General features: G+C 48.4%; 1 protein-coding gene across 1 annotated transcript; it reads right to left on the reverse strand.

The window, feature by feature from the left end:
• Positions 1–3,697: 3,697 nt before the first annotated feature.
• LOC111146175 (solute carrier family 46 member 2) lies at positions 3,698–13,407 on the reverse strand. The gene is made up of 4 exons (XM_022501608.1): positions 12,208–13,407; positions 10,678–10,761; positions 10,108–10,264; positions 3,698–4,522 (listed from the first exon to the last, which is right to left on the reverse strand). Exons 1-4 carry the CDS (start codon positions 13,334–13,336, stop codon positions 4,465–4,467), a joined length of 1,428 nt encoding a protein of 475 aa, XP_022357316.1. The 5' UTR covers positions 13,337–13,407; the 3' UTR covers positions 3,698–4,464.
• Between the last annotated feature and the right edge of the window lie 10,111 nt (positions 13,408–23,518).

A 23,518-nucleotide genomic window follows, 5' to 3' on the forward strand; every position in this document is an offset into this window, starting at 1 on the left:
GATATGCAGAGCTACAGGAAAAATATGCAATTGAACTATTTTAGTTCTTCTTCACATCCCTATAGACTTATCCTCAGTTTACCTTCTCCTGCATCTTACAGGTTGGGGAGATGAAGAAACTACCTGCTATCTGTGTGTAACCATGGTGATTGATGGGCATGCGGGCAGGGCTGGCTCAATCCCACGACCCTGAGTTCATGACCTGAGCTGAAATCAAGAGTCACACTTAACCAATTGAGCCACCCAGGCACCCCTGCCATGATAGTTTTTGTTTTTGTTTTTGTTTTTGTTTTTAATCTGTAAGGCAAGAAGAATAGTCTGTGGTTTGTTAGAGTGTTAGTGTGTTTCAAAGAGAGACCAGAATGCTCAGTCCATCTTATACCTAATGACCGCAGTTCACCAGAAATGGACTTGAACTGACAGTAGACATCACTAATACAAGAGTGCAGTCATACCAAAATGAGGCGGCAAGGTGGGATAAGAGAGGTTTGGGATCATATCTCAGATCTCTCTGAACGTTAGTATTTTGGTCTTTGAAATGAAGACCTGCTTTCCCAAAAGAGTTGCCAATAGGACTAGCAGTAAAGTCTGCAAAGCACCTAAGTATCTGCTAGCACTTACTATTTGACAGCTCTTATGGGAAGACTCTTCTGTTATTTGTATAAGTATGGCCAACTTAAATATCAAGTAGTCCCATAATAATCCTTCCTGTTTGCTTTGTTGGTTGAAAATTAAAGGGGGGGATGTATTTCTTGTAATTGCTTTAAGAAGTTGCTGGAGATAGTATGCTAGAGGACTGTGGTCAGACTGAAGCCCTAGGGAATAGGTAGGAATAGGTCATAAAAGTGGCAAGAGGTGATAGGAATAGAGATGGATTTAAGATATTTCTGTGGCGAGGGGAGGGGCTCAGAGATGATGTGGTTTCCAGCCTGGGAGCTGGGAGGTGATGCCATTCACTGACAGATGAAAACAATCAGAAGAAAAATATAAAGGTTGGAGTGAACTCAGATGGTGGAGAGGGAGAAGAATTTGGTTTGGACTTTTGTTTGAGGAAATCTAAGTGGAGGTGTTGGCCAGTTGTTGGAAGGAATATTCTGGTATCCCTGGGAGTAGACTAGGTTACTTGGGGAGAGTACGAAGGGCAGGGCTTTCTGGGCTTCAGGAATTAAGGATGCAGGGAGAGGAGGAGGAGGGCAAGGGCGAAGTTCTTAAGGAGAAAATGGCCCAAAGATAAGAATATTGGTCCGTAAGCTTGGGGGCTTGTGAAAAACACCAGTTGTTGGACCCTCCCTCTACCTCTAGAGTTTGGTTTGGGTAGAGCCCAAGAATTTGTATCTCTAACAGGTTCCTTAGGGGTGTTAATGCTGCTGGTCCAGAAGCAACACTTTGAGAACATCAAAGGGGTTAGAATATCCTCTAGAGGAATTGGTGACCTGGGGCAAATGTCCAAAAACTGCTGTGTTGGAGAGCCCAGCTCTGGTTAAAGCCACAAGGTACCAAATGGAAGAAGATATTCGCAAATAACACTACAGACCAAGGGGTGATATCTGAGATCTATAAAAAACTTCTCAAGCTCAGCACCCAAAAAAACAGATAATTCAGTCAAAAAATGGGCAGAAAACATGAACAGACACTTCTCCAATGAAGACATAGAAATAGCTAGCAGACACAGGAAAAAGTGTTCATCATTAGCCATCAGGGAAATTCAAATCGAAAGCACATTGAGATGCCACCTTATTCCAGTTAGAATGGCCAAAATTAACAAGGCAGGAAACAACAAATGTTGGAGAGGATGTGGTGAAAGAGGAACTCTCTAACACTGTTGGCAGGAATGCAAGTTGGCACAGCCACTTTGGAAAACAGTGTGGAGATTCCCGAAAAAATTTAAAATAGAGCCACCCTATGATCCTGCAATTGCACTACTGGGTATTTACCCCAAGGATACAGATGTAGTGAAAAGAAGGGCCATATGTACCCCAGTGTTCATAGCAGCAATGTACACAATAGCCAAACTGTGGAAAGAGCCGAGATGCCCTTCAACAGATGAATAGATAAAGAAGATATGGTATATATACACAATGGAATATTACTCCGCCATCAGAAAGGATGAATACTCAACTTTTCTATCAACGTGGACGAGACTGGAAGAGATTATGCTGAGTGAAATAAGTCAAGCAGAGAAAGTCAATTATCATATGGTTTCGCTTACTTGTGGAACATAAGGTGTAACATGGAGGACATTAGGAGAAGGAAAGGGAGAGTGAAGGGGAGGAAATCAGAGGGGGAGATGAATCATGAGAGACTGTGGACTCCAAGAAACAAACTGAGGATTTTCCAGGGGAGAAGGTGGGAGGAATGGATGAGCCCAGTGATGGCTATTAGGAGGGCGTGTATTGCAGGGAGCACTGGGTGTTCTACACAAACAATGAATCATGGAACACTGCATCAAAAACTAACGAGGTATTGTATGGTGACTAACATAACATAATAAAAATTTTAAAATAAATAAAAGCCACAGGCTCACAGCAAGGATGAGTGGGCAAGTAAAGAAATGTTTCTGGATGTTGCAAGCCAGTTTTTCAGGAGCAGGAATGGAGCAGCCAACAATGAGATTCATCCAGGTCGGGGAGCCAATCAGGCTGGGACACGAGGGAAGGAGTCCAGGGCAAGGAGCATGACTATGAGAGTTTAGAGAGGTGAGCGTGGCCTTGAAGTCCTCTTCCCATCCCCCCTCCTCCATCTATGTTGCCTGTCTCAGTGAGAGGCTCTGCCTTCTTTCTAGTTGCCTGAACCCTGAATCTGAGCATTCTTGCCTCCATCTGCCTCACCCTCTGTGGTTCATCCATCCCCCACTACCGTTGACTACTAGCTCCCAAGGATCTCTCTGAGTCCCTCACTTTTCTCGATCCTTGTAGCTCCTTCTCCAGCATCAGTCCTCCATCATCCGTCGCCTGGATTACTGCATCTCTGCTCTTGCCTCCTTTCTGCAAGTAGTGCTCACTCCTTCTGCTCCTTCCTCCCCCAGTTCGTGCTCCTGCCTGAAATCCTCCACCAGCTAGCCCCATAACTTAGAAGAAAAACTTTTTTTTTAAAGGCTCTATTTGTGTTGTTCCTCCTTACCTCTCCAGTCTCGTGTCTTGATCCTGTTCCTTTGGTATCTGCCCCCTCCCTTTCTCCTCACTCCCCTTATATTGAATTCCTCTATCCCAGGATATTTTCACCTTCAGGCCTTCCAGCTGTGATTCCTTCTGCCTGGACTGGCCCTTAACTTCTGGCCTCGGTAACTCCTTATCCTTCCAGTCTTACCATGTGCCACTTCTGAGAAGCCTTCCCTGCTTTCCTAAATCTGGATTATTTGCTTCCTTAGGTTAGCATGTGTCGTAGGATACATTGTTCCTGGAGGCTCTATCTGCTGCACCTGCTAGACATAGGCTCTGGGACAGGAACAATCACATTCTTGCCATATCTTGGGTTCTAGCTTCTAGGACCCTGGTTCTGGGACCCTGGTTCTAGGACCTCAGGACACATGCCAGAAAGTTTAATTTTTTCCCTGCAAGGGATCAGAGATGCAGACTCTCTGAACCCAAATTCTTGGAGCTTTAAATATATTCTGTAGCTTCAAGTTTGACCCCAGTATAAGAATGCCATGCCTGTAGTTATAGAGGGAGCCTGACTAGAGCAGAATGATTCACACACATACAATAAATGTCCATTTTATTAGGAAGTGAGTCTGCTTTTCTCTATGTAAGTAAAATAGGCTATAAAAATAGGTACCTTGACATAAAATGACTCTTGGCACATCTCCTCTCCTCTCTCCCTTCACACCACCCACTGGAGGGAGTAATGTTGACTGGAAATATTCAATATAATATTCCACTAAAGAAAGTCTTTTGATATTCGCTTCTTAAAAGCAACAGTACCAACAACAATAAAACCCCCCTGAATCCAAGAGCCTGAGCCCCAAATCTCCTAAAACATTGGGAGTTCTTATAAAACATCCCCTCTGTGTTCCCCTTAGGCTATTGAAAATCTGTTGCTTTGGTTGGAGTTCTCATGTGGGCCTCCCAGCGCAGCACCTGGGTGACTGGTTAGCCATACCTTGGAGCTCCGGTGACAGCTCCTGAAAGAAAGGGGGCTGCCATCTGAAGCCCTGGGTGCATCTGGCATGACTGTGTATGCAGCCTACATATAACCTTTGAATGTTCATACTCTCCTGCACCCTGAACCCAATCTCTGTTTAGCAGGGACATCTGAAAACAGAAAGTTCTTCTATCACCAAGAAAGTGCTGTTCCCCACCCACCAGGGACCCCAGAGCCAGAGCAGGTCATTCCGAGGCCAACTCTGGCTCGAACTTGGGGTTTGGCGGTGGTGGGTTGCCTTGGTCACCAGCACTCAGTTCCTTCCTTTGCCTTCAAAGGGGCCCCGCTGTTGCTGGTCCTCACAGCTCCCGTAGGTCAGCCCCTTCATGTCTCCGTGATGTCACCGTATTGCAACCACAAGGCTTGTTTATAGGCCACGATGCTGTAAGAATTGACAATCCAGAGTCACAAGCCAACAATTGGAATGAGGCAAAGGGTTTGCCTTTTCCTCCCCACCAACAGCCGCCTGAGAGGCTCTGTCCCTCATGCCTGGGAGGCTGTTTGGAGTTGGGCGATGGCGGGAGGAAACTTCTCCCACTCCAGGCCCATTCCAGTCCTAAGACATCTCAAGCCCTTTATGTCTACACTTTCCTTTTCCCAGAATCTCTCTCCATCTCACTCCTGCCTGCAGATGACCTCCCACCTGTATTTCAAGGTCAAGACTGGCTAATCCCAAGCAGAATTGGCTATCTCATCTTCTGCCTTTCCATAGCCCCCCTTTATCTCTTCCACAAATCCTCATCACATTTTTGTAAATATTTGTAGCTAAGGGGATGCATAGGAATTAGGAGATCTGAGGCCAAGTCTTGGATCTGTGTGAACTTTGGCCTGTCCTTCAGCCTATCCTTCGGCCTGTCCTTCCACCTCTGGGGTCCTCGGACTTTCCTGTGTTTGAGCCCTAGGAGCCTCAGAGTCTAAGTTAGAGCACAGCTCTTCCTGGCTGATGGCCAGCTCCTGGAGCTGCTGGATGGGATATGAATGAGAATCCAAACCTTCTAAGGGAGAGCTTTGTGAGCTCTTCCCAAAACTCTGACTTCCCATCTTCCATAAGTCATAGGGCTCCACAGAGAGAAGCACTTACGTACTTGAAACAAAGCTCATTGTATTACTAAGCCGGCAGGAAAGCCCAGCAGTGGAGGCAGCTACCCACAATGCCGTGAATGCCTGGCTGCAGTCCTGACTCCAGCTGAATCCTGCAGAGACCTGACCACGCAGACCCGATGGGATGGCCAGTCCTGCCTTCAGGTCAGCCAACAGGCAGCTCTGGGGGTTGGAGGTTCACCATGCTGGCCAGTAGGGGCCACACCCTTCCAACAGAGGATACCTTAGATCCTTTTTGAGTACTCCTTATATGCCAGGCTCTCTGCTGGACACAGACTATCCATGCTGAGCCAGAAAGCCGTGGTTCCTGCCCTCAGGCAGCCCACCATCCAGTGGGCAGGCTTATGAAAAGGCAATCACTAATCATCAGCTGTCGTGCTATGAAGGAAAGTACAGGAAGCTTTGGGAGCATATGATAGAAGGACCTAATTTAGGTTGAGAATCGGTTAAGACCATAGCCAGTTGGGTTAAGAAGGAGGCACGGTGCAGAAGGGAGGAGGACACAAGGGGCAACCACTGGGGCTGACACATGGGGTTGGGGAGGGTGATAAGCAGCAGCAACAGGCACCAGGGAAGTTGGCAAGCCCAGATTATGTGGGGCCTTGTGGTCCATGGAAAGACATTCAGGCTGTATCCTAACAGCAATGAAAGCCAAATGCAGAATTTTGAGCAGGAGATGACATGATCTGTTTAAACACTTGAAGGAAATTGCTGTGGGCACCTGGTGGAGGGAGGATGGGGTGGGCACAAGAGTGGACATGGGGGTGACGGTTCAGAGGCTAATCCAATTGTTCAAGTGCTCAGGCCTTGGGGTGGTAGCAGTAGTGATAAAAAGAGAATGAAATCTAGGCCTGTTTTGAAGATGGAGTCAATGAGGTCTGATGGATTAGCAGTTAGGGGAGGTAGAGAGGAGGGAGGACATTGGTGACTTGGGTTTCTCTTCCTGAGGGAATGGTGGTGCCTTTTAGTGAGGTAGGATAGACTGGAGAGGGAACAGACGTAGGAAGGCATCAAGAACCCAATTTTGGAAACTTACATGGTAATTCGAAGTTTTGAAAGTACTTTAGTTTGCTTAGAGAATATGAAGAGAGAACCCAGAGAAGAGCCCTAAAGAATCTTCAGTGGTGGTTTGTTGGGAAGAAGCAATAACGTGTTGAGAAAGTCCAATGACAGTGGAGAGAGACCATTGGTGTGGGGACCGTGAGGAAATCATGTAGGGTGAGGACTGCAGGGAGTCCAGTGGCTTTAGCCTTGAGGAGTCGTTAGTGGCCTTAATGAGAAGAGCTCTGGTGGTCGAGGGGGGCCTCAGATGGGTGGGAGATGAGGACGCAGCAAGTGCACACCAGCCTTTGCAGAAGCTGACCATGAAGCCAATGGAGGTTGAGGAGAGATTGGGTGGTAGATCACATGTCAGTTCAGTAAGCATTCAGGAGAGAGCAGCTCGCTCTCGCGGGGAGGGAGCTCTCTAAGGAGACGGGACAGGTGGCACCCTGACACTGGTGACTCCTCTAAGAAGCAGTGCCCTGTGGTGGGTCAGAGACTGCGTGGGTTCAACCCTTGTCTCTGCCACTTGTTGGCTGTGGACATTTGGTAAGTTACAGAACACCCTAGAGTGTCTGTCTCCTTATTTGCAAAAATAACAATAGTAATGACCTCCAAGAACTTTGGGGGAAGATTAAATTCATTAAATATATGCAATATTTTAAGTAGTAGCTGGCCCATGATAGGGGCTATTTACATGTTTTCTATTGTTACTATTAATTTAAAAAGGGTGGGGAGGGCAGAGAAGAATCGAGTGGCAAATAGGTCACAGACGGGCAGAGACAGTTACTCCTTTAACATCTCCCAATTGCACGTAAGAAGAGCAAGTAGGAGAAGGCCGGTTCTCAACAGTAATGTGAAATGGACTCACTTTGGGACCAGAAAGGGCCGGGGACACAGTCCCTTCTGGCAAGCAGGCTGTTGGCAGCTCTGGCCCAGGGACCATTCCTCCAGCATTCTGCCCTCTGCTGCCTCCTTTGTTCCCTGCTCTCACATGCCTTCCTGGGCTTCTCTGTCATTAGAATGTAGCTTTCCTCTCTGTGGTTGGAAAGTTCTACTGCTTTTCCCCAGTGCTCTCACTTGATTGATGGTACCGCCTTGGCCTCTTCTAACTGTAAGAATGTTTCAAGATCTTGTTCATTCAGGGACTCCACGGAAGGGAAAGGTAATGGAAACACTTGTACCAGAGTTATCAATCTTGGTTGTATATTCAAATCATCTGGAGAGCTTTTAAAAAGTCCTGTGCCCAGGCTGCACTCCAGATCGACTGAGTTGGAATCTCTGGGGGTGGGATCCACACATCAGTGACTTTTAAAGCTTTCTAGGTGATTCTGGCATATAGCCAATGAGGCTTTATTTTCCCATGTGTCTCTTTACTGGTACATGACTGTGAGAGAGAAATAATGATCAACTACCTCGGTGCCTCATTCACGTAAGCACTCAGGTACTTACTTGATGGATTCAAGATCCTGTCCCTGCATCTGTGATAGAAAATCGCGAAGACCCTTCAGGGCCTAAGGAAGACACCGTGCACGGAAAGTCTGACCAAATCCAAGCACACATTACGAAGTGTCCTGGGGTGAGAGGTCGAGAGAAGCCCACCTTGTTCCTGTGCCCTAAAGTCTCTTACGCAAGACCAGGATCCCACTCAGTACACACAAGAAGCAGCGAAACTGTAGAAAGGAACCAACTACTGTATTTTCTCATGGCTTTCATTGGTCCATTTATCTCTCTAACTATGTCACACATTAACTTCTCAGGCTTGTTTTCTTTTGGTCTGTTTTCCTTTGTTTGTTTGTTTAGGTTAATGAGACTATTTCGCCCATCTCCCAAATAGGGCTGGGTGACTTCCAAGTGGCACAGCTACTAATCCATCACTTACTTGGGCAAACAGCTGGGAAATTTGCATTGCATGCTAAGGTCTAGCTGAGCCCAACCCATTCAGCCAAGACTCACATAAAAATAGGGCCCAGGAAAAGGCCTTCCCTCCTCCGTCCCTTCCTCTGTCCCGCTGTCCCTCTGTCCCTCCACCCCTCCCTTCCTTCTTTTCTGATCGGCACATCTTTCTTCTCTCAACCATGAAATAGAGCAAAGAGCCTTCATGACTGATGGCTCAAGAGGCTCAGCCTTGGCGCGCCTGGGTCGCTCGGTTGGTTGAGCATCTGCCTTTGGCTCAAGTCATGATCCCAAAGTCCTTGGATCAAGCCCCGCATTGGGCTCCCCACTCAGCAAGGAGGCTGCTTCTCCCTCTCCGTCTGCCTGCTGCTCCCCCTACTTGTGTTCTCTCTCTCTGTGTCAAATAAATAAATTAAAAGAAAAAAAAAAAGAGCCTCAACCTTCTGTGTAGGCAGGGACATATATTATGATGTGAGAATTCTCACAAGGCCTTACTGCCATCTACTTCCTGCTTCTTCCAGCTTGCCCTGGATTGGTTTCTATTGGGCTGTCTGTAATGCCACCATTACCGACACAGAGAGCTCTCTGTGCTACCAGGCAGGTCCCCTAAAATGCAAATCCTTATCAAATCCCTTGCCCCTTGGTGTGGATATATTTACTGTATTCCTTTCTCCTGTGGTGGGATTGATACAAGCATGAGAGGACCTCACTGAATGAGAAGGGGTAAATGGGCTTCAAACCATCCAAGACTGGGCTAATGGAGTAGCCACTATTGCACTGGCCCCCGAGCACTTGAAACATGTGCAAATGGAGTCCAAACTGAGATGTGCCATCAGCATAACATACATACCGGATTTCAAAGACTTAAAAAAACAAAAAACAAAAAACAACCAAAACTCACTGATACTTTTGTAAATTGACTAGATGTTAGAATGATATTTTGGATATATTGGGTCAAATCAAATGTGTTACTAAAATTAATTTCACCTGTTACCATTTTTAAACATTACTAGAAAATTGACAATTGCATATATGGCTTGCAGTGTGGCTTGCTCTGGTGACTTGCATGAGAGAGGGCTGGTCAGAGACCATTTTGGTCTGTTTCGGTGATGTCCGAGGCTGGTGCTCTTACCCTGGGAGTGGAGTTCCTCTCTTTGGCTTCTCCAGTGGTCTTCCTGCCTGTTAGTTTCCTGACTTTATTGCTCTTACTTGACAAATGAGACAGTCCAGGGGCATGTGAGAGTGTCGGGGCAGGTGGGGAGGTGGCTGAGCCCAGAGGCCGCCAGTTGTTAAGCCTTTGGAGGGCATGCCAAGAGTACCCAGAAGCGAAGCAGGATGGTTCTCCTCTAAAAGGACCTAAACAGGGCACCTGGGTGGCTCAGTTGGTTGAGTGACTGCCTTCGGCTCAGTTCATGATCCCGGACTTCCAGGATCGAGTCCCGCATCGGGCTCCCAGCTCCTTGGGGAGTCTGCTTCTTCCCCTGACCTTCTCCTCTCTCATGCTCTCTCTCACTCATTCTCTCTCAAATAAATAAATAAAATCTTAAAAAATAAATAAATAAATAAATAAATAAAACGACCTAAACAAAAGGGGTGGAAGTGGTTCACAAGGGTTTCTAATCCCAGCCTCTGATTACAAGGAAGTCTATGAGTCTTTCATAAACAAAGTGAATTACCACACTGCCAGGAAGTATGCCAGCTGCTTGTGGCCATCTGTTCATTATTCAGGACTTTGGGGGTTTCCCACATTGCCAGATTCCTCCTGAGGAACAGGAGGACTTTTTCTTTGTGGGAGAGCTGACCCAGAACCCACTGCCTAGAGGCTGCAAATAAATAATTCTTTATGTTAATAGGCTGGAGGGGGTCCAGCGGGCCCTGACATGTGCCCCAGGGCCTCAGCCCAAACCACAGTCACTGCTCCTGTCTTACCCAATTGGGATGATGGCCAGGAAGGAGAGAAAGGAGGAGAGAGCAAAACAGGTGCCAACAAACTTTTCCATGGTGAGTTGATAGATCTTGTTGTACACCGTGGAGGTCACCACCCCGGTCAGAGTCAGGGACAGCTGCAGGATGACGAACACCTTTCCTGTGGAAGGGACAGGGGTTACCAAGAAGATATGCTGCTGTCCCTTCCTTGTTACCCACTAGCTGAGTCTCCAGGGAGCTCTCAGGAGGCTCTGCGTCCTTCCCAGAACTCCCTCACAGTCTCGGCTCACTCCGCCAGGACTCCTGCCTCTATCCAGCTGGATCTTTCTGCAACTCACAGATAGTAGCCTCCTCCCCTGACTGTGGCTTTTCAGTGACTGACTTTCTGAGTCTTTCCCATCCTCCAGTTTTCACCCCCTCTGCCCTGGATGGACCCCAGAGTGTTCCTAGTGTATTCAAGGCGGCTTCTGGAATTCTCTCGTAGACCTTCTGTAAGTCTGAACCCTGTGCTTCAACCCAAGCAGCTCTGAAACGGGCTGGGCAGAGAATTTCAGAGAGATTTCTTTAACGTACCGTAAGAGGAGCCCTTTATGAGTTTGGACATTGCTGATCGGATGGTTGTGATGGGGATGAGCGCGAACAGCATGACAGCTCGAGCTGGAAGGAAATCACACAAGAACACTCCCCAATGTGCCCTGCCTTGGCCAAGGAGTAAATCAGAAGAAAGCAAAAAGCCTTACCAGGAATCTCCCTTTCCCCACAGACCGCATGGGCTTGCCCTGGATGTAGTGGTTTCTCCGCTAGTGGACTAATGCCCCCCTCCCCAGGCAGGCTGAGTCCCTGAGCTCTGACGGTGCCATTGATGCCACAGACCCACTTGCGAGGTGGCAAGGCACAGCTGGCACGGGGATGGATAGTGAAGGCTGTCTTCATTGGCAGATTTAAGTGGCATCTAGGGAAGTGGAGCTGATGTCACTGAGTGACTCAGGACTCTTCATCTTGTTGCCGGGACAGAGGTGTCTTCTGTCACCATTCACGACCCCCTCTGGGAGACAGTTGCAGGAGCTTTGGCAAAGTGCACCCAGGAATGTGTGCCACGTTACACAGCTGCCACACACCCTTCCTTCCTTATTCATAATCCCAGTGTGGTGTGTGTTTAGGTGTGTGAGTGTGTGGAGAGAGAAAAGGAGAGGTAGAGGTGGTAGGAAGGGAGACAGGTACTCTGGCCTTTGCATGCAGCCTGTCTAACTGGGAGCTGGCCAGGCCTAAGTTGCCATTTTGTTAGGTGTTTTCTGAGATGTGTGCCCTCAGCCAAGGGACAGCCTGTGGTGACTCTCTAAAGTTGTTTTTTTCTAATATGTCAACCACTAGCCACAAGTGACTATATAAATAAATTAAAATCAAATTTAAAATTCTGTTCTTTAGCAGTGCTAGCCACATTCCAAGTGCTCAAGAGCCACACATGGCCAGTGGCTACCATATTGGACAGCACAGATTTTAGAAGAATTCTATCATTGTAGAAAGTTCTATTAGAGCCTGGATTTAGAGCTCTCTGCCTATGGTCCTCAGATAGAAACTTCATTCTACTTCTTTGAGAGAATTTATTACATTGGTTGTGAAAGGCATTTATGGAGAGTTTTTATCCATTTTTAAACAGCCCATGCTTGGCCTGAAATGATTTTAATGAAGGGACCTTTCCAGCCTGATTACTTCAATGTTTTGTCCCTTTAAAACTGAAGAGAAAAAATCTAACCCCTTCTCCTAAGGCCAATCCAAAACCTTCCCTACTGACTGCGGGCACCACTGACTGACCCTCCTCTGACCTAGAGCCATGGGCACGGCCCTGATAACATTTCAGTGGGCAACACAGATAACACAATACAGTGCAACTACATTAACTCAACCGCATGTAATCCTGTCTCCCTTCTTAAGATAGTAGGTCCCATCCCTGGTGCTGAGCTGGGACACCTAGACCACACCATGCCACGCCATGCCACGCCACACCACGCCACACCACACCACACCACACCACACCATGTCAGCCCCATGACCCTAGGGGTCCACATTTTCCTTGTCCTGCCTCCCCGGGAAAGCCGGACTCACCAATGTAGAACATGTATGTCTCTTTCACAAACGCCAAGAGGAGGGCTCCTGACCCAAAAGACACCATACCAATCATGATCATGGTGGTGTCCTGGAAGCAGCGGGAGAAGACCAGGACGCCCAGGAAGCTGGTGATGAAGACGGTGTACCCTGCAGCCATGCCATAGCCCACCTGCACTTGGTTCCAACTGAGAGGCTCCCTTAGCATGAAAAGGGGCATCACGTCCACGGTGCCCACCACAGCCAGGTCATATATGATGGCACCCACAAAGAGCAGGGCAATGATAGTCCTTGGGGGCTGTGCCTTCCCAGGGGACGGAGGGTGCCCCACCACTCTCTGCTTGTCTAACTGATCGGGATCCAGGGCACGGTAGGTGCCAACCGTGCCAGATACCGTGTCCACCACGGGGAGCGCCCTGCTGGGTCTGGCCATCGACTCAGGGACCTTCAGGACCAAGAGGCTGTAGAAAAGCGCAAAAGCAGCCCAGCTAACGCTGCAGGCGGTCAGCACCAGGCCCTGCCCGGAGTGCCCAAGCATCTGCTTGAAGAGATGCCCAGAGGCCATGCTCCCGCAGAATCCTGCCAGGCCCATGATCAGGTCGATGAGGATGAGGCGCACAGAGCGGCGACCCTCAGGGGAGCCCAGGGAGCCCAGGGCCATGACACCCGACCAGAAGGCCGAGAAGCCGCCGCATAGCCCATTTAGCGCCGCCGCCCCGTACAGCACCTCCACCGGCCAGTCCAGCAGCACCTTGAGCAGCAGCCCGAGGCGGGAGAGCAGGAAGCCCAGCAGGGACACGCAGATGGAGATCTTGCGGTGGTAGCGGTCGCTGAGCCAGCCCAGACCGTAGGCGGACAGCAGCGGCGTCAGGCCCACCACGAGGTTGTAGACGATGTAGAAATTGGAGATGGCCCTCTGCTCCTGGTCCTCCAGGGCGTCCCGGGGCGACGGGCTGGTGCTGTGGTTGGAGGAGGCCCCGGCTCCAAAGGACGCCTTCACCACGAGGAGCAGCCCCGCCTCATAGAGCGAGGCGGCCACCTGCGTGGAGGCCACCACGGGTTCGATCCAGGTCCTCACCTGGAGTCCAGACAGGAGGCCCCTCCCTGGGCAGGCGGCCTCGGGCCCCATGAGGACTCTCGGAGAAGGGCCGGATGCTGTCCCAGAGCGCGAGTGTGCGCCGTGCGGCCGGGTGCGCGCGGGACGGGATCAAACCGGAGCGCCGGGCGCCTGTGACAGTGGCCCGCCTTGCGCGGCTGACCCTCGGGCCCGGCCACTCCTCCCGGCCTTAAAAGGCCGCGCCCGGCCCCCGCCTCCGCCCGCCCAGCCGGGCTGGCGACAGCCCAGGAAGCCGGGCGCCCGGGAGCGCAACGCCCCGTTTCGGCCCCCAGGGTCACCGCCCCCGGATCGTCGTGTCACGCTGCTCTGGCTAGCGCGGCCGCCTGACGATGGCCCAATGGCCCCCCCCAGCCAGGCATGCCCCGGCTTCTCGCGGGGTGCGGGCGCCTTCCCCAAGCGTGTTCTGGCCAGGGTCGAGACGCCCCGGCAGGGAGCGAAATTCAGTTATCCGTGGCGGGCAGGTCTGGGCGAGGGGCTGTGGGGGGCGGTGGGGTGCGGTGGGATGGGGGGTGGGGTACAGAACCTAGGATTTGTCCTGGGAGCCGGCGGGGGTGTGAGGTTTTTTTGGTTGGGTTTAAAAGCAACGAGGTGGTGGGGGGGCGCCTGGGTGGCTCAGTGGCTTAAAGCCTCTGCCTTCGGCTCAGGTCATGATCCCAGGGTCCTGGAATCCAGCCCCGCATCGGGCTCTCTGCTCAGCAGGGAGCCTGCTTCCTCCTCTCTGTCTGCCTGCCTCTCTGCCTACTTGTGATCTATCTGTCAAATAAATAAATAAATAAACCTTAAAAATAAATAAATAAAATAAAAGCAACAGGGGCGCGGTAACAAAGACTTTGAGAGAAGTGCTCATATCTCTTTGAGATGTTGATTTCAGTTCTTTGGGATGAATCCCCAGCAGTAGAGTCGCTGCATGGGGGGGGGAGGGTGTAGCTCTAGTTTTAATTTTTTGAGGAACCTCCGTACTGGTTTCCATTTTGCATTCCCACCAACAGGGCACAAGGGTTCCACTTTCTCACACCCGCACCAATACTTCTTATCTTGATATCTTTTTCTTTCTTTTTTAATAATAGGATAGCCATCCTGACAGGTGTGAGGGGTAGGTGTCTCACTGTGCTTTTGATTTGCATTTCTCTGATGATGTGTGATGTTGAGCCTCTTTTCCTGGTTGTTGGCCATCTGTGTGTCTTCTTCGGAGAAATGTCTCTTCATGTCCTCAGCCCATTTTTCAGTTGGGCTCCTAGTTTGTGTTTGTGTTTTTGTTCTCACAATTAAATTGTAGAGAACAATTACATCCTCACAATTAAATCCTTATGTATTTTGGAGATTAACCCCTTATCAGATGTAAGGTGTGCAATATTTTCTCCCATTTTGTAGGTGGCTTTTCCACTCCGTTGTTTCCTTTGCCATGTACAAGCTTTTTTTTTTTTTTTTAATATTTTATTTGTTTATTTGACAGAGAGTTAGAGAGAGAGCACAACTAAGCAGAGCGGCAGGGAGAGGGGGAGAGAGAGAGAAGCAGGCTCTCTGCTGAGCAGGGAGCCCGATGTGGGGCCTAATTCCAGGACCCTGGAATCATGACCCGAGCCGAAGGCAGCCGCTTAACCAACTGAGCCACCCGGGCGCCCCTGTACAAGCTTTTTAGTTTGATGGAGTCCCACTTGTTTGTTTTCAGGATCTGGAAGAGATGTTGTTGGCAGTCCTCTACTCACTGCAATATCTTTTTTTTTTTTTTTAAGATTTTATTTATTTGACAGAGAGATCACAGGTAGGCAGAGCAGCAGCAGGCAGACAGAAGAGGGGGAAGCAGGCTCCCTGCTGAGTAGAGAGCCTGATGAGGGGCTTGATCCCAGGACCCTGGGATCATGACCTGAACTGAAGGCAGAGGCTTAACCCACTGAGCCACCCAGGCGCCCCTACTCACTGCAATATTATTCACAATAACCAAGATGGGGAAATAACAGAAATGCCCATCGGTAGGTGAATGGATAAACAAAATGTGATATATATATATATATATATATATATATATATATATATATATATATTTGAATACTATCCAGCCTTTAAAAAAGAAGGAAATCCTGCAATTGGTGACAACATGGATGGACCTTGAGGACATTGTGCTAAGGGAAATAAACAAGTCATAGAAAGACAAATAGTGCATGATTTCACTTATATGAGGTATCTCAAACAGTCAAGTTCAAGAATCAGAGTGGAATGGTGGTTGCCAAAGGCTGAGGAATCACTAATCAATGGCATCGAGTTTCAGTTCAGCGAACAAGCAAGCTCCAGAGGTCTCTGTACAACAGTGCACAATAATAATATAGTGTAAACTTAAAAACTTGCTAAACCTCTCATGTTAATTGTTCTTACCACCACTAACAAAGAATCCAAACAAAACCTCAGGGAGGAGCAAGGCTCAGCCCTCTCACCAAGCCAGAAGCCTCTGGGAGAAGAGTCCTGCTTTGACTCTTCTGTATCTCACGGGAGCAGCTGGTTGAACGGCTTTTGTTCCAGCCTCTGAAAAACCAGGGTTGAGAATGGAGTGGGAGCAGGTACAGTGGCTCTGGTCGGCCTGGAGCTAGTGCAGGCCCCAGCCTGCAGGGCCCGGCCTCAAACCCCGGGGCCAAGGGAGAGACAGGGAGGTCCTGCAGCCCTGGGTGCCCCTCCAGATGGTAAAACTCTCTGGCAGGGGGTAGATCCCACCAGGAAGAAGAGAGTCAGCAGGTCATCTGCTTCTGAGTAAAGTCCCCAGGGCCCTTTCTGTTTCTTTGTGATTGTTCTTCCATCTCATGGGCCCACTGTCCTCTGCTCTCCTAGCCACCTAGCCACCTTGTTTCCTCCTTTAAGCACACACTTCTGCGAAGAGGACCAGGCTGATGGGTGGCGCAGGGACAGTAACGCTCCAAGATGTAAGACCCTTCTTCGGGGTCACCCCCACGGGTAGAGAGTCAAAACATACAAGCCCTCTCCTTGTCAGTTCAACCCCAATATAGCCACAGCAGCATGGATGAACGCGACCCCAAAGCTACCCAAGGGAGAAGACCCAGCTGTGCAGGGAGCAATTACAAAGCCAAATGCATAATGTATTCATGGGAGGAGGGACTCAACTCTAAATGTGTAGGTTTGTGCTCTGTAGGTGAGCTCCCATCTTCTGTTCCTCTCCCCGGCACTGTGTCCAACCCAGACAAGTCTGCTTTCTGCAAAGAGGAAGACCCACCTAGTCTCTCCCTGTAAGATGTGCCCTGTGCAACTGGCCTGGTCGCCCCCTCAAAACTTCCCTACTTCCTTCTTCCTCCCCCTCACCTAGGCCCACCTTGGGAGGGATTGTTTTCACTCAGCCTATGCCCAGCTCTCCCACTCCATTCTTAACCCCTGTTTTTTCAGAGGCTGGAACAAAAGCAGTTCAACCAGTCTGTTCCTGTGAGGTGCAGAGGCTCCCGGGGATGTGGAGGTTTTGGGGGAAGGTGGTACCCAGCAGTCAGATGTGGCCCTGAGAGCGACAGACAGCCTGAACTGTATGGACCATTCCTGCCACATAACCAAGGGGTCTGTCTATTCTTGGGGTTGTGGGCACAAGAGGGTACACTTCATCCTCCCTGTTGTCTCAGTTCTCCCCGTCCCCTTGTGAAACTAGGGAAATTTGAGAGCTTCCCACCAGATCTAGGACAGGTCTAGTGGGAGCTGGGACACCATGATGCTAGCTAGCCAGCCCTGGGACCCTCCAGTCTTGGACCCGAATCCTCTGGCCTAGAAATGAACTAGACTAAGAGCAGTCCTTACCTTTCCCAGTTTGGGCTACTCTGCTTTGGACTGTATTTTCATCCTATTCGCTCGAACCCCTCCATCTCTGACTGCAGGCTTCAGCTGTGTTAGTGCCTGGCCATCCTCTGTGGCCTAGGCTTCTGGCAGGGTATGCCCTTGAGCCAAATTGAACACTGGCCCTGCCACTTTAGTCTCTAGCTCAAGGTTGGCTCTGTTCAAGTGCAAAAGTTAAACTCGTTCATCTTTTAGATTGATGAAGTCATACTCTTTGAGGAGAAAAAGACTTAAAGGAAAAAAAGGGGGGGAGCAGCTATCATTTACTGAGCCCTCACTGTATACTTAGCACTCTGCAGGAATGAATGAACGCCGTCCTCCTGAGAAGTCCATCTGCTAGTCTATGACCTCATTTTATGGTTGGAGAAACTGGGGCCAGAGAGTTTAAGTAATTTGCATAAGACCACACAGCTAGTAAGTTGGGGAGCCCGTATTAGGCACTAATGTAGGTGGAAAACACAGTCAGCAGGAGATCTTCTTTGAGGGTATGCTCTCAGCCAGCACAGGAATGTGGAGAGGAGCAGGAACACCTTAGTCATGACGAAATTACTGTCGATCAACCCTGTATTACACAATGGAGAGCAGCAAAGGAGTGGATGGAAATTTATTTACCAAATGTGTATCCCAGGCACTTTACAGTCAGGTCGGAAACAACTTTAATTTTTTTTTTTAAGATTTTATTTATTTATTTGACAAAGAGATAGATCACAAGTAGGCAGAGAGGCAGGCAGAGAGAGGAGGAAGCAGGCTCCCCGCTGAGCAGAGAGCCCGATGCGGCCTCGATCCCAGGACTCTGGGACCATGACCTGAGCCGAAGGCAGAGGCTTTAACCCACTGAGCCACCCAGGCGCCCAACAACTTTCATTTTCTTAACAGAGGGCTCCAAACTTCATTTTAGAAAGGAACTGTGTTTGTTGGGAAAATGCATGGGATCAGTTAGAAGGTGAAATCCCTAGGCCTGAGTGTCAGCTGCCCAGGCTGCTCCAGAAAGGGGGGGGGGGCTCTGAGAATGAGTCAAGGAGAGGAACTTGTCTGAGGCTCTGGAGAGGGAGGGGCCGGAGAGGGAAAGAGGTGGAGGGGGGACAGTGAGACTGGGGCCAGGAAAGGAACACCTCCCCCCCACTCCCCCGCAAGTCAGGGTGGTCTGAGGGACTTTAGAAGAATAGAAATGTCTAATAGGGGGTTTAAACAGCTTGCTGTCTCTTGTGTGTCTGTGAAACCTTCCTGAGAGGGCTCCCTGCCTCTTCGGTTCTTTAGAAAAGTCTACTGATGAATGTCTTATGTGAATGCAGTTTCTTTGTGGAAACTGGTAAAGAAGCTGTGGTGTCCGTCGGGGTTGACACAATGCTGAGCAGTAGTCGTGAGTACACAGGAGGAGGATACCGCAAGAACACAAGCCTCCCGGGGATTTTGCTGGAATCAGGGACTGCCTTAGGACTTTCACAGGCTATGGACTTGGGGGCGTTAAGCCATGGACCCAGATCTTGAGGGCCAGAGAGACCCTCGCAGCTGCCCAGCAGGCTACGATGATGAGGGAGGTGTTATGCTCTTTGTTGTTAATATTTGAGGGGATGAGTTTGGTCTTTCCGCAAGACATTGCAAATGAGGGGAATGAGATGCCCTCAGACAGCAGGATGCTGTGGAACAAAGTGAAGATATATAGACTGAGCCCAGGAGGGAGAGATAAGCCTTGTCAGTAGCCATCTAAGCCCTGTCTGTGAAGGGTTTTCCAGTGGCCAGTCCACCGCTACTGGCAAGAGGCAGCCCCAGTCCTCTTGCATGACGTTAAGCAATCCTCTAGTTATGATTTTACTTCCCAAATATAGCTGCACACAGAGAGATATGTGCTAGTTATTTGAATAATTCCCCCAAATACTTTTTTAAAAGATTTTATTTATTTATTTAAGAGACAGAGAGAGCACAAGCAGGGGAAGGAACAGAGAGACAAGCAGACTCCCCATTGAGCAAGAAGCCCGACATAGGGCTCCGTCCCAGGACCCTGGGATCATGACCTGAGCTGAAACCAGACACCCAACCGACTGAGCCATCCAGGTTCCCCGACTCCAAATAATTCCTTATAGTAAATTAATAAGTTGGCATTCTGGTTTATCTATCTGCCTTTCTAAATTGGTTCATTTGGGCCCCTATCTGGAAATTGCTTCCTCTCTATGTGCTGATGAAACAAAGTTTCTTTATTGGACACTTTCCATCAAATGCCGTGAGCCTCTTCCTGTTGAAAATATTTTCAAACTCAGTGCCTCATTTGTTCATTCATTACCTATGCACCCATCCGTCCACCCCATGTATCCATCCATTTATTTGCAAGCATTCTTTGAGTATCCAGCCCACTAGCAGGTACCAGGGTTGCAAAATCCTTTGCCCTCAACGATGTTTCAGGCTGCAGAGTTATCAGAAGGCACCTGTACTAACACTCCAAGTTGTGTGTCACACGTGAGGTCACTGATGCCTGGCCTGGCCTCCCCCTTCATCGCAGACTCTGGCTTTATAGGATTCCTCTCCACTCCAAGCTCTGCTACCACCCTGAACCGCATCTCAAACAACTTGCTCGACACTGTAGAAGAAGTCTTCGACACGGTAGAAGAAGGACGTCTGATGATTTTGCTGGCCGGGACACATTAACTCTTCCTCTAATAACAGCACCACACTGAACCGCTCTCCACTCCACGGGGATATGGGACTCAGCTCTGGCCAATCACAGCCAGTACCTTGGGCTCACAGTGATTGGCTTAGAGAGGGAAATGTGACATAAGTGGAGACCAATAAGAACAAGGCTCAGGATTTGGGCTGAAATAGGGAAGAGCCCATTATTCTCTTCTGCCGGTCTCGGACTGGTGAGGCTGAAAGCCTGGTGCTGGCAGCTGTTTTGTTACCATGAGAGAAGAGCTCGCCTGAGATGGGAACCCATGGAGAGGAGAGCGGGGCTGAAAGAGGGGTCAGATCCTGAGGACATCACATGTGTTGTGCCTGGGGCTAAACTACTCCTCAGCTTTTTGCCTTTTTAATTGCTGGTTTGATTTGGGTTTTCTATCAAGTCCAAACAAAAGACATTTGATGGAGTCAAACCCACAGCCTCTCATCTCTAGTGACCCTGCCCCTTCTTCAGCCACAAACTCCGCTGGATCCTGGATCTCCTCATCAAACCTCTCACAATGACCACACGCTCCTCTTCTCAGTGTTGCTGGTTTAACTACTTCTACTTCCGTGATTCTTTGATCTAACCGGGACCCACGTACCCCTCTACTAAAGTAAGATGTTCCAAACCATAGCCTTTTCTTTCTCTTCTCTTCCTCTGCTACTTAACTTTGATTTCCTGGGACATTATTTCAACAACACCCTTCATAATAGACCAGACTCTCTGGTGCTTCTGTGTTTTCAGTGCGCATCAACCTTGGACGAACCCAGTTATCTGCTGGCGCTCAAGTAACGGGGACTGTTGGAAGAAGTGTCACCACAGGGCAGATTTTATTTATTTTTTATTTTTTATTTTTTTAAAGATTTTATTTATTTGACAGACAGAGATCACAAGCAGGCAGAGAGGCAGGCAGAGAGAGAGAGAGGAGGAAGCAGGCTCCCTGCAGAGCAGAGAGCCCGATGTGGGGCTCGATCCCAGGACCCTGGGATCATGACCTGAGCCGAAGGCAGAGGCTTTAACCCACTGAGCCACCCAGGCGCCCCACACAGGGCAGATTTTAATGAGACATTTACTAACTCCAATCTCAAATGAGCCCTCAGAACCAGCTGGCGGTCCTGCATTGTCTCTCCAGGCAACCCTCAGCCTTCCATTCTCTAAAATTACCAGTTCAGACATTTGCTGTTCTCTTCAGGCTTTCAAGCCCTTCTACCTTTTTCTGTTTTATTTCCAGCTCTGTCATGTCAGGATGTGGACTTTCTGACGTCATCAGTGACCCCATACCATCCTACTTGACTCCGAGCAGCCTTGGAATATTTCGACCTCTTCCCTAAATCTTTGAGTTTATTCTCTTGTTTCAGTAACACCACAGTCCCTTTGCATATCTCTGTCCTCTCTGACCACTCTTCTCTTTCACCTTTGGAAACTCCTCAAACTCTAACCAGTTTTTAAAACTGGAATTCCTCAGGCCTTTGTCATGGGCTTACCCGCTTGGTCTCTCCTCTAAACAATCTTGTCGGCACATGGGACTTGAACTACCATTTATGTGTAGATGATTTCCTAAGTTGTCTCCAATCCAGATACACCAACTACCTACTGCATATCTTTTCAACAGAAGACCAAACTCATACTCTCCTCACCCCGACCCTTACAGTATTCCCTGTCACTGAGATAGCACGATCCATCCATCCAGATGTCTACGCTGTAAGATGAAAGGCATCCTTGATGTCCTTCTCTCTCTAGCATTCTTTATGCAATCCCTTACCAAAACATGTTGATTTCACCTCTTAAATGTCTCTGAATTCCATCTACCTCTTTCCATTTTCAGAGCAGCACCCCACTTTGAAGTATCATCTCCTGCTTGGTCCCCATAATAAACTACTAATTGGTTTATCTGTACCCACTTTCATTCCTCTCCAGTACCGAAACCAGATTTCTCTCTGCAAAATACACAACCTCTTCTGAAGCCAAATCCCCACACAGTGGTCTGCCAGCCTCGCATATGTGTTCATTACCTACTTCCCCCTTTCATCCTGTACCATGCTCCCTTCCTATTGCTTCTTTTTTTTTAAAATGTAATTTAATTTTATTTTTTATAAACATATATTTTTATCCCCAGGGGTACAGGTCTGTGAATCGCCAGGTTTACACACTTCACAGCATTCACCATAGCACATACCCTCCCCAATGTCCATAACCCCAGCCCCCCCAACCCCCCTCCCCCCATCAACCCTCAGTTTGTTTTGTGAGATTAAGAGTCACTTATGGTTTGTCTCCCTCCCAATCCCATCTTGTTTCATTTACTCTTCTCCTACCCCCTTAACCCCCCATGTTGCATCTCCTCTCCCTCATATCAGGGAGATCATATGAGAGTTGTCTTTCTCCGATTGACTTATTTCGCTATATTGCTTCTTTTTTTAAATTAATTAATTAATTAACTTGATAGAGATCACAAGTAGGCAGAGAGGCAGGCAGAGAGGGAGAGGGAAGCAAGCTCCCCACTGAGCAGAGAGCCCCATGCGGAGCTCGATCCCAGGACCCTGGGATCATGACCTGAGCTGAAAGCAGAGGCTTTAACCCCCTGAGCCACTCAGGCGCCCGCCCTGCCCCTGAACAGATATTTCTGTAGAGCACATACACAAATGACCGATCAGCACGTGAAAAGATGCTCAACATCATTAGCCATCAGGGAAAGGCAAATTGAAACCCCATGGCATATCACTTTACACCCACTAGGATGGCTGTAGCAATAATAAAAGGCAATAATAATTTTGCCTTGTCTATTGCTGGTGGAATGGAAAATGGAGCAGCCACATTGGAAAACATTCTGGCGATTCTTCAAAAGGTTAAACATAGAGTTGCCATGTGTTCCAGCAATTCTACTCCTAGGTATAGACCCAAGAAGATCGAAAACCTGTGTCCACACAAAAACTTGCACACGAATGTTCATAGCGGCTTTATTTATAATACCTCCCCAAAAATGGAAATGGCCCCAAAGTCCATCAACTGATGAGCAGATAAACAGATAAAATATGGTGCGTCCGTACAAGAGATATTAGTCCACCATAAAAACAGTGGAGTGCTCACACATGCTGCAACATAGATGGACCTTGAAAACATCCCAAGTGACGGAGTAAGACACAAAAGTCCTCCTATCCTGTGACTCCATTTATATGGAACATCAGGATTAGGGAAATCCATAGAGACAGGAACTAGATTTTTGGTTGCCAGGGACTATGGAGAAATGGTAATAGGAAGGGTGGTGATGGGTATGGGGTTTCTTTTTTGGGTGATGAAATGCTCTGGAATTAGTGGTGATGGTTGCAGAACCTTGTGAATATTAAAATCCACTACACTGTACAGTTAAAAAGGATGAATTTTATGGTATGTGACTTACATCTCAGTAAGTTTTAAAAATTGACTTATACAGCACATGCTTCAATTTCATTTCTTAAATTAAGGTTTTTAATGATGTTCCAATGATTTGTGTAATATAACTTTATAATCTTAATTTTTATTCTAGTTTTAGGCATAATCTTACTGTAAGACTATGCTCGAACTTTTAAGTCATTAAAAGATTTTATGTCTTTATTTTTAACTATTTTATTTATTTATTTATTTGAGAGAGCATAAGGAGAGGGAAAAGCGGGCTCCTTGCTTTTGGATCCATGTGGAACTCGATCCCAGGACCCCAGGATCATGACCTGAGCCAAAGGCAGATGCTTAAC

Source organism: Enhydra lutris, unplaced genomic scaffold, assembly GCF_002288905.1.
Source record: "Enhydra lutris kenyoni isolate GAN:26980312 unplaced genomic scaffold, ASM228890v2 scaffoldscaffold13, whole genome shotgun sequence".
Classification (NCBI taxonomy): Eukaryota; Metazoa; Chordata; class Mammalia; order Carnivora; family Mustelidae; genus Enhydra; species Enhydra lutris.

Excerpts from the sequence above, each read along its gene's own strand:
- LOC111146175 (XM_022501608.1), bottom strand. The coding sequence starts at position 13,336 with ATGGGGCCCGAGGCCGCCTGCCCAGGGAGGGGCCTCCTGTCTGGACTC. Across the intron at positions 10,762-12,207 it reads GACATACATGTTCTACATTG|CTCGAGCTGTCATGCTGTTC; the intron begins GTGAGTCCGGCT and ends ATTTCCTTCCAG. Across the intron at positions 4,523-10,107 it reads CTGGCCATCATCCCAATTGG|CATCGTGGCCTATAAACAAG; the intron begins GTAAGACAGGAG and ends CAATTCTTACAG.